Source organism: Ovis aries, chromosome 17 (assembly GCF_016772045.2).
Source record: "Ovis aries strain OAR_USU_Benz2616 breed Rambouillet chromosome 17, ARS-UI_Ramb_v3.0, whole genome shotgun sequence".
Taxonomy (NCBI): domain Eukaryota; kingdom Metazoa; phylum Chordata; class Mammalia; order Artiodactyla; family Bovidae; genus Ovis; species Ovis aries.
The window spans coordinates 66,324,609-66,335,629 of record NC_056070.1 but is presented as its reverse complement, the minus strand read 5'-3'; the positions used below and the strand labels follow the sequence as shown (position 1 = coordinate 66,335,629).

General features: G+C 51.7%; 1 protein-coding gene across 5 annotated transcripts in view; it reads left to right on the top strand.

Moving 5' to 3' along the window:
• HPS4 (HPS4 biogenesis of lysosomal organelles complex 3 subunit 2) overlaps positions 1-11,021 on the top strand; it is a 37,237-nt gene that overhangs the window by 11,508 nt on the left and 14,708 nt on the right. For 2 of the 5 annotated variants that reach the window (XM_042234756.2, XM_027956674.3), the window contains exons 1-5: positions 9-95; positions 1,535-2,059; positions 4,469-4,559; positions 6,266-6,409; positions 10,876-10,983. In XM_042234756.2, coding sequence (XP_042090690.1) covers positions 2,019-2,059; positions 4,469-4,559; positions 6,266-6,409; positions 10,876-10,983 — 384 coding nt within the window. In that variant the 5' untranslated portion in view covers positions 9-95; positions 1,535-2,018. Of the gene's footprint in view, positions 1-8; positions 100-1,534; positions 2,060-4,468; positions 4,560-6,265; positions 6,410-10,875; positions 10,984-11,021 lie in introns of those variants that run through there. The other 3 variants (XM_060400840.1, XM_060400841.1, XM_027956675.3) reach the window with 2 other exon arrangements.

The following is an 11,021-nucleotide window of genomic DNA, read 5'->3' as shown; positions in this document are numbered from 1 at the left end:
GACCCTACGTCATCGGCGCGCGCCAGTCCTGCGGGAACTTCACGGGGGCTGTAGGCTCAGGTGGCGCGTGACCCTGGGACCGCTCTGCCGCGCGCGTAGGTACCGGGCGGGAGTTGCGGGGACCACCAGGTCCGGAAGCCCGATCGCCGACCCTGGGGCTGCCTGGCGACTCCGGCGGGTGGGCAGTGCCCGGCGGCGCAGGGACACCGAAGCGGGGGAGAGGGGGACCCCGGCGGAGAGCGCCTTCTGGGCGCCCCTCCGCGCTGTGACCCGGGCCCCGATTGACCCCTGCGCCTTTTTGTCCACCAATGCCAGCTCCCTGAAGCTGAGGCCAGACACGTCCCGCTGCCACCTGCGGTTAGCCATCGCTTTCCCGGCCCATCGCGGTCGGTCGCGCCCCTTTGCCTGCTCTGCAGACCCTGAGGCCACACATCACCGCCTCCCCCCGCCACCGCCCCCCGCCCCCGCTCCCTCAGACTTCTGCGGCCTCATCCCAACAGTTGCCCTACCCTCGGACCATTACCGGCTCTTTCTGGACCTTTCAGATAAGCGAGTGGACCTTGGCAGAGGACGGCCCAGTCCCCTGGGAACAAGGGATGGGGGGTTTCAGGATGCAGTCCTTGGCCCCTGGGGGCTTAGATACCGCCTCCTTAGGCATCCGAATATACTTCTCAGATGCCATGAGTATGGCCCACCTCAGGATAGCAAGAGCTGAGAAAAGACAGGTTTTACAGGCCACCAAAGACTCAGTGGTGTCCTCTCTAGGGACTTCTACCAAAGGAGCTTAAAAAAGAAAAAACAAAACTCCCTTGTGTTCCCCGGAGGATGGCAGATGGTGAGCAAGCATTTGAAACCATGTCCCTGGGGACACTGAGCTTGGAGAAAGTGACGGTTGGTAATACAGATTTGAAGTGACCAAAGGATCAGACCTTGTTTTGTTTTCCTGGAGAGTGTGGAGTTTACTTGAAGACAAGTTTCAGCTTGGTGGAAGGATAAATTTATCCTTCCACTGACCTGTCTCTGGAGGGAGGAAGCCAGAGACAGTCAAGGTAGTTACTGAAGGAGAGTACGAGAGAGGATTAAAGTGATGCCCTCATCCTTTCTGAGTTTGAAATTTCATGAGTTTTCTCTCCTCTTGTGGGAGTTTGAATGTCACTTGTTAAATTCTCTGTCTTCTGGAAACACGCCCAGCTCTGGGATTCTACATGTTTTAGACTACTTTGGGGCTGTAGAGGTGACAGTTCCTTAATCTGAGTTCCATTATTACTACAGCAGCTGTTTCATTTGTATCACTGTGCTCAACACCCAAAGCTTTTTCACACCAGTTATTTAATTTTATCTTACGTGTGACATAACTTTTACAAGTTAACTGTGGGACTTACTCTGAGGTTTTGCTCCGCTCTCTTTTGGATCTTGAAACACGCTTTTCAACTTTCTGGAAAGCTCTTTTGAAGCATACCATTTGCTTAGCTCTGCTGGGTCACATGCTCACTCATGGGATTCTGAAATAATCTATGCCTTGTGTTTATTTTAGGGCCAAGGGACTGATCTTTGAATGGGAAGCTTCAAACTTTAAAGAAGAAGCCTTCAGAATGGCTTTGAAGAAGACAAGCTAGACACTGCTTCAGGGCACCGCCTTCAGAATGCATCTCGCCTGTCCAGGGGCGTCCCTGGTGAGGAGCTTTTTGAAGGGTTCGTTCCGCAGAGGGCCAGAGAGCTGATGCTCATGGAACCAGATTGGTGGCTTTGACTTTCTGGAACAATCGTCTTGCTTTTATTCTATTCTTTCTGAGAGGCTGGAGGTACTGATGGGACGGAAAGGCCTCCAGGGAAGGGAAGCAGCACTTTCATGCTGAATGAAAACTAGATAAGTCACTGCTGGCGACTGAAGACAGCTAAACGCCCCACATCCGGATTCAGCAGACTGGGGACCCGGAGGAATTGCCACTGCTGGGGAGAATAAAGCCAGACTGGAAAAGAAAACCCAAATGAAGAGAATGAGGGCCCTCGGAGAGTAAATGGCGGCCTCCACCTCCACAGAGAGCAAGTTGGCCTCCTGGTGAGTAGCAGGGCCTTCGAGGGTTTAGTTCCTGCCAGGCTGCTGGACAGATGTTTTAGGTGAACTGAAAATCCCCAACTGGATTGTCTAAATTTAATTAAATGGGGGGTGGGAGGGTGGGTACCATTTTCCTCAGAGCCACTAATCAAGGGCCATTTCTCTCTGAAGCTGATGTGTTGTGACCGCACAAGCCTCTTGCAGGGTCTAGCGCTGCTGGTAGATTGCAGAAAGGATAGCCGTGGCTGGATTCTGCAGCTGGGCCGTGACAGTACCATAGGCGATCGAGTCCTCGCTTTTTAGAGACAGGCAGAGGTGGGCGTGTGGAATTTCCCCACGAGGAGAAGTTTGGCCAGACTGGCTCTTGAGGGGTATTACGCAACACCTGCCTGAAACTCTTCTTAACCCTAAATAGGTTAAGCCTGTGTGAATTTGGTTCAGCGAATGTTAAATCGAGGAGAGGAAAGTGAGAGGCGTGGTTTCAAAAGAATGAGCAGAGTTTATGACATTTCTATGTGTGCAGTTCAAAATGACACTCAAGGGTTCTTTGTGGGCCTGTCAAGAGTCGGGGCACTTTCACCCAGGGAACATGAGGAGAAGGTGGACTGGAGCCCAGCAGTGGGGTTTCATTCGTTCATTCATGTATTTATCTACCTACAAGCTTCCAATTCACTGGCATATAGTTGACGTTCAGCACTGTAACTCACATAATCATGAAAAGATTACAGTCAGGTTAGTGAGCATCCATCATCTTACACAGATACAAAATAAAAGGAAAGATTTTTTCCTTGTAATGAGAACTCAGGATTTACTCTGTTTAACAACTTTCCTATATAACACATGGCAGCGTTAATTACATTTATCATACTGTTACACCAGGCCTTTGCTGGTGGCTCAGCAGTAAAGAAGCCTCCTGCCGATGCAGGGGGCATGTAAGAGATGCGGGATCTATCCCTAGGCTGGGGAGATCCCCTGGAGGAAGAAATGGCAACCCACTCCAGTGTTCTTGCCTGGAGAATCCCGTGGACAGAGGAGCCTGGCGGGCTACAGTCCACGGGGTCGCAAAGAGTCGGAGACGGCGCCAGCGAGTAAACAACAGCAACAACACGTTACAACCCTGGCGCTACTTACAACTGGAAGGTTGTACCTTTTGACTACCTTCATCCGATCCCCACTTCCCCCACCCCCTGCCTCTGATAACCACACATCCCATCTTGTTCTATGATGTTTTGTCTGAAACATAACTGACGGATAACACTGTACCCAACACAGTGATGTGCTGTTTCTGTACGTTACATTACAAGAGGCTTGCCACCCGGCAATGGGGTTTCTGAGCTGCACCCGAGGCATTTTTGATCTGCTCTTGCCCTGAAGCCGGATCTAGAACTCGGGCAAGCGGAATGTGCTGGAAACAGAGTTACTGCTTGTCACGGGGAGGATAAAGTGGGGGCCAGGGAGGGCGGCAGGGGGAGGGTGTATATTGGGGAGAAGAGTGCAGTCACTGCTCTGGCCTGACGGGCATGCTTTCAGAGACAGAGGCTGAACCCAGGGCCCGCCTGGGGAGTTTGCCTTGTGGTCTTAAGGAGATAATTACAGTCATACTGCAGAGGAGACCCCGAGTCTTTAGGGAAGAGCAGAGGGTTGTGGGAATTGAGAAGAGAGCCTCCTCTGCGGAGAGGAAATCAAAAGTTTGATGAGGGGTCCTGTCAAAGGAGGGGTGAGGCTTTTAGTTTCTGTTTTGTAATTTTTTTGGCCGAGCCAGGTGGCATGTGGAATCTTAACTTCCTCAGCCAGGGGTTGAAGCTGCGCCCCCTGCAGTGGGATTGCGGCGTCTTCACCAGCGGACCACCGGGGAAGTCCCTGGGACTCAGGTTTCGGCTTACGGACGTGCTCTCCTGCCTGGAGACTGCACGTTCCCTGTGTCCCTTTGCTCGCCGTGGCCCCAGGGCTGGCGAACGCGGCGCACGCCACAAGCCCTCAGCGTGCGTGTGTTAAACGACACAGTGGCAGGAGGTCTCGTGCCCAGCAGTTGTGAGGGCGGCTAAGACATCCCTAACTTATCAGCATCTTAGAAGACACGTTACCAAACCGCGTGGGTACGGAGTTAAGGCGCAGTGTCTCAAATAAGAGGCGTCATCGTGGGCGCACTGTCTTTCCTTAGCTACTCGCTGTGTTTGGGGGCAGAGGGTCAGACGGCTGGATGGAGGCGTGTTTTTAGCTTGAGTTGGCTGCACTTACGAAATGGTCTTATCTCTTTCTAGCTCTCAGCTTCCTTCTCCTCTGGGGCCCCCAGAAGGCTTTTCAGATACCGAGGCGTGAGTCCCTCTTGGGCTGGGCCACCGGAAGCTGTGTGTTACAAGGCCCTGCTCACGGGATGGAAGGGAACACGGCTCCTTTCTTTTTTCTTGGCAGGTGGAACTATTTTTTCCTCTATGATGGTTCCCAGGTGAAGGGAGAAGGAGATCCAACCCGAGCTGGCATCTGTTACTTTTATCCCCCGCAGGTAAGCCACTCGGCTCACTCGGTGGGGACCCCGTGACCTCCCAAAGGGTTTATATCTGGACAGTTTTCTTGGCATAATCCAGGCATTTGCCACTTCTACGCTCTTGTTCTTTCTTGATTATGACTATGATTATGGTTTTGGCTACGCGGGGTCTTTCTGCTGCACACAGGCTTTCTCTGGGTGCACCAGTGGCGGCTGCCCTCTGGCTGTGGTGCACAGGCTGCTCCTTTCGGTGGCTTCTCTTGTTGCAGAGCGCGGGCGCTAGAGTGCGGGCTTCAGTAGCTGTGGCACGTGGGCTTAGTTGCTCCGAGCTATGTGGACTCTTCCCAGGCCAGGGATCGAACCCACATCCCCTGCACTGGCAGGCAGATCCGTAACCCCTGGACCACCAGGGAAGCCCTGCTCCCTTACTCGTAGCTGTACTCTTTGTTGCTGTTCTGACGTTGACATGCCCAAGCCAGCGGCCCAGTGCTTCTGCCTTCTCTACCTCTCTGTTACTGTCACGATTTCCTGTCTGCTCCATTGGGGAAAAAAAAAGAAAAACTTTTCTCCAAACATATACCAGAGTAAGGAGGAGTGAGGTATCAGCCCTCGTGTGCCCGCCTTCAACAAAGATCACCACCTGACCAGCCTGTTATGAGCTAGCCTAACTCCTCCCTACTCTTGTTTTTCCCCCTGGAGTATTTGAAGCAGATCCTAGACGTGGTGTCATCTCACCAGCATCAGGGAACACCTCTAACTGGAAAGGGCATATTTGGGTAACATCCCGCTCGGCGAAAGTTGCCATTGGTGACAGTAATACCATCCTATATAGTCTGTGTTCCCATTTCGCCTTTATTATCTAAGATGTTACTCAGCCCTTCCTTCCCTCTCCCTCTCTCTCTCCCTTCCTTCTCTCCTAATCAGCATCCAAACAAGACCCACAAACCCCGTGCGGTTGTTTCAAGTCCCTCTTACCGTATGACACTGCTCACCCACTCCCCCCATGCTCTCTCCCCTGCGCCACTGAATCACTGAAGACACCAGGTCCCTGATGCAGGGGAGCGTCAGCACGAGTCCCGCTCTGGACTGGGCTGGTCCCTTCCTCGCAATGGGGTCATTCGGTGTGTTCTGCCCAGAGCCTTTCCCGTAAACTAGAGGATCTAGAGCCTTGACTGAGTCCAGGTTCAGCCCTTTGAGGCACGAGTGCTCCATTCTCCGTGGCATCCCGTGCTATCTCCCCCGGGGGTTTACTTAGCGTGAAGGTGAAGGCGGGTTGGGAGGCCCGTGTGTTTGCTCACGTGATTGTGCTCTGACTTGCAGAGCGGGGATTAGTCTGCACCACTCCGGTCTCTCCACGGGGATCTGAATGGGGATATGTGTGCAGGCCTGTAATCCTGGGAACAGGAATGCCGTTCCGGGCCTTCATCTCCTGCATTCACTGTGGGCGTTCTGTGACACTCCGGGCAAGGTTCAGCAGCTTGGCCTCGGAAGGGCCAGTGCTTTAGGCTTTGTAAGCCGCGCAAGGTCTCTGTCACGTGTTCTTCCTTCTTGTTTTGACAACCCTTACTAAACTGAAAAGCCATCCTGGGCTCACAGATTATAGAGAGAAGCAGACGGCAGGGCCGATCTGGCCTCCAGGCTGCAGTCTGCCAACCCCGACTCTGAGGGATGACCTGGGAGTTCAGGACCTTCAGCCTCATGTCTGGACTGGCTCCTCTCCCCAGACCCTGCTGGACCAACAGGAGCTGCTGTGTGGACAGATCGCCGGGGTTGTCCACTGCGTTTCCCACATTTCCGGCGCTCCTCCCGCCCTTGTCCGCCTGCGGAAGCTGAAGTTCGCCGTAGAGGTTGACGGTGATTACCTCTGGGTAAGTTTGCCAGGCTGAACCAGTGCCGGCGGGGTCGCCTCTACGAAGAGGCGCTTGTCTTGCTAAGAGGTGTCGTGACAGCGGGGTTTACAAGGTAACCCTTGCCATGACTCCTGAGCCTGCTGCCTCGTCCCCTGCCTCTGTGTCATCCACGATGCCCGCGTCCCTCTCTGCGGGTGCCATCGGAGCTGAGCGCTCTCCCAAACGTCACTATCACAGCCGGCATTGCGCAAGGCGGCGTTCGCCTCACTTTTGAAAGACTTCAGTCGTCCTGTGGACGTTCTTTTTGCTCTGTGATGCGAACTGAGTTTTTAATCTCCGTCTTTTCTTGTTTCTCCTCTATTCTTCCCTGTACTTTCCACACTTACTGGGGAAGGGAGCTCGAAACTTGAAGACACTGGTGCATGTAGGTTAGGTCTCCAAGGACCATTAAGGGAAAAAAAACAAAACAAAACCACTTACAGCGAGTAGTACCCTTTACTCTCAAGTCCCTTTGTCTCCTGCCTACTCTTATTTTAAATTTATTCCTGAGGGAAATGGATGCTTACCTGTGAGGAAGTATCTTCGCCTTTATAGGTATTATTTCCAATGTTTTATTGTGAAAATTTCCTAACATACCAAACGGTTGAAAGAACTGTATGGTGAATACCCACATGCCTCTGAGATTCTACAGTGAACCCTTCGTTGTCGTTGCTTTATCACATACTATCTATTCATCCCTTTATCCTCTATTTTAATGCTTTCTGAAGTTGCACATATGAGTATATACCTTACCGCCTGGCCCCAAATACGCCATCGTGCTGCACGTTAACTAGAGTTCAATATGTGTCTGGGGTTCTTCTGCTCTTTTTTGAGGTAAAATTCATTTACATGCGATGAGATAGGCAAATCTTGACTGTATTTGGTGCGTTTGGATAAATGGTGCACCTGTGTAACACAAATCCCTATCAAGATACAGAATATGTTAGCATCACGCCAGGAAGCTCCCTTATGTCCTTAATTCCGTCCCCTCCCCCCGCATCCCAGGTAACACTGTTCGGAGTGTTCCCACCAAAGAAGAATTCTGCCTGTTCTAGGGTGTCATGTAAGTGGAATAATACTCACATCATTCCTCTGTACAGGGTCCTGTCCTACTGCTTAACTGGGATTCATCCACGTTATTGCACAGCCCCACAGTGCATTCCTGTTTATCACTGAACAGTATTCCACAGTCTAAATGTACTGGTCTACTTACTCATTCTCCTTTTTCTGGACACAGGAACTTTGTCCAGTTTCGGGCACTTAAGATTAATAAGGGTCTAGAGAAATGAGTGTCAAAACTACAATGAGGTATCCCCTCACACCAGTCAGAACAGCCATCATCAAAAGTCTACCGATAATAAATGCTGGAGCGGGCGTGGAGAAAAGGGAAGCCTCCTACGCTGTTGGTGGGACGTAAATTGGTGCAGCGACTGTGGAGAACAGGGCTTCCCAGGTGGCGCTAGTGGTAAAGAACCCGCCTGCCAGCGCAAGAGACGGAAGCGATGTGGCTTGATCCCTGGGTCGGGCACATCCCCGGGAGGAGGGTATGGCAATATTCTTGCCTGGAGAATGCCATGGACAGAGGAGTCTGGTGGGCTACAGTCCATAGCGCTGCAAAGAGTCAGACACGAATGAAGCGCCTTGGCACGCACGCACTGTGTAAACAGCACAGAGGTTCCTCGGAAAACCGAAAATGGAGCTACCAGATGATCCGGCAGTCCCACTCCCGGGCACACATCCATGCAAAACGCTAACTGAGAAAGATACTCCACTTCCCTGGTGGTCCAGGGGCTAAGACGCCACACTCCCAATGCGGGGGCCTGGGTTTGATCCCTGGTCGGGGAACTGGATCCCACAGGCTGCAGCTAGAGATTCCACATGCCACAGCAAAGATTGAAGATCCCATGTGCCACAACTAAGGCCCGGTGCAGCCAAGTAAATGTGGGAGGAAAAAAAAGCCACATGCACCGCTGTTCACGGCAGTGCCATTTACAGCAGCCAAGACACGGAAAACGTCCACTGACAGGTGAATGGGCAAAGAGGATGCGGCCCGTTGTATACAGTGGCATACTACTCAGCCATAAAAAAGAATGGGCTAATGGATCAAACTTGAGAGTATCATACTAAGTGAAGGAAGTCAGAAACGGAAGCTGGAAAGACAAATAACATGTGATATCACTTACACGCGGACTCTAAAATAGGACACAAACGAACAGCTACAAAACAGAACAAGTCTCACAGCTACAGGGAACAGGCTTGTGGTTGCCAAGGGAGAGGAGGTTAGGGGAGGGGAGTACTGGGAGTTTGCGAGTAGCAGGTGCAAACATATAGGATGGATACACAAGGCCCTGCCGTATGGTAAAGGGGAACTAGATTCCATATCCTGCGATAAACCATAATGGAAAACAGTCTGAAAAAGAATATATGTGGCTTCCCAGGTAGCACTCGTGGTAAAGAACCTGCTTGCCAATGCACAAGACATTTGTTTGATCCCCGGTCGGGAAGATCCCCTGGAGGAGGGCATGGCAACCCACTCCACTATTCTTGCCTGGAGAATCCCATGAACAGAGGAGCCTGGCAGGCTACAGTCCATAGGGTCACAAAGAGTCGGACATGAATGAAGCGACTTAGCACACACATATGTATACCTGAATCACTTTGCTGTTTAGCAGGAATTAACAACACTTCGAATAAACGAAGAGTAAGGCTCTAAAAACATGGCTATACAAGTCTTTTCTGTGGACATACATTTCCTTTTCTCATGGGTAAATACCTAGGCGTGAAATTGCTGGGTCATAGGGTAGGTGTGTGTGGATTTTATAAGAAACTGCCAGACGTTTGCCCAAAGTGGTTGCACCGTCTTGCGTTCCCACTGACAGTCCATAAGAAGGCCAGGTACTTCACACCCTCACCAGCAGGCATGCCAGTCTGTTCATTCACAGTTTTGGCCACTGAGCTGGATGTGAAGTGGTATCGCAATAGGTGTTAATTTGCACTTCCCCCGTGACTAGTGACAGCAGGGCTTCCTCATGGGCTTCGTGGGCATTTGGGTATCTTCCTTTGAGATGTTTTCCCCCAGTCTCTGGGTGTGCTTAAGTTTCTTAGTAATGTCTTTTGATGAGGCGTTTTTTGGTTTTAATGAAGTCTATCAGTTTTATCTTTTACAGTTATTGCTTTCTGTATCCTGTCTAAAACCACTGCCTACCTCATTAGAGAAGACATTCTCCAATTCTGGGGGGCGGCGGTGGAGGGAGCACGTTTCATAGTGTTAGCTTTTAAATTTAGGTCTGTAATCCACCTTGGATAAATCCTCGTGAATAGCATGAGCAGAGGTCAAAGGGCCTTTTCTCCTTGCGGATGCCCCATTGGTCTAGCACCGCTGTTGAAAAACTTGCCTTTTCCTATTTGCTTCCTGGGGCTCCTTTGTTGGAGCTCAAATGGCCGTTTAAGTCCGGCTCTGCTTCTGGGCTTGCTGTTCTTGCCCACTGGCCTTTCTGAAGATTCTGCACACGTACTGCTCCGTCTTGATGTCTGCAGCTTTAGAGTAAGTCTTGAAATCAGCTGGGGGAAGTCCTCCAAACTTACTCTTCTCCGAGACAGCGTTTGCTCTTTTCAGTCCTTTGTATTTCTGTTGCAGAGTCAGTTTGTCAGTCTCTGAAGGAAAGTTGGTGAGATTATTAGGGTTTCTTTCGATCTGTAGAATAACTGGGGGAGAAGTAAGCACTTAACTGGGCGCCAGAGTGTTGATGGCACTTGAGTGGCGCTTACATTCAGAGAGCATCTGTTTGTTTACGTGTTTTTGTTCAGAGTTGGTTTGTTGAAGTTTCTGATGGTTCCCTTAGGAGAGATTCCTCCAGGTAGAATTAGTGAGTGAAAGAAGATGAAGTTTTCTTCAAGCTCCATAAACAGGGGGCCAGATTACTTCCTAACTGAGCAAGTGTCTATCGTCTGTGGGACGGAACACCGCCGACGCTCCGCGCTGGCGTGACGATGCACTGGGTGCGGGTTAAGGAAGCGCCCTGTCCAGCTGGAGAAGGGATGGCCACTCCTAACAGTCTGGATCCCATGTTTGCTGTGAAACCCGAATGAAACATCCAGTGTCCAGATCACAGTGGTGACCACACGGGGGTTCAGGAGAGGTCACGGTTGGCTGCAGTGATGAGAGCAGGCCTGGGGAGCTGGAATCTGCGTGTGTTGGGAGGGGGCTGAGGGGTGGGGATGCCCGGGCAGATGAGCAGGAAGCAGGGATGATGATTCCAGCTCGGGCGGCAGGAGTGGGTTCGAAACACACCCGTTTCCTGTGGAGCGCTGCATGGCTGGGGGAGGGTGTGGGGCTGCACACAGAGGATGGATCTCCAGGGGCCCGTGGAGGCTGGCTTGGTGAACCTTGGGTACCAGAACCTCAGGCTTGGCATCCGAGAACAGGAAAACGCTGTCCTCTGCAGGTGCTGGGCTGTGCTGTGGAGCTCCCCGACGTCAGCTGCAAGCAGCTTCTGCACCGGCTCATTGGCTTCTTTCGTTTTCACAATGGGCCCGTGTCTCTGGCCTGCAAGGTATGAGGAGGGCAGCAGGGAGGCTCACGTGGAACCTC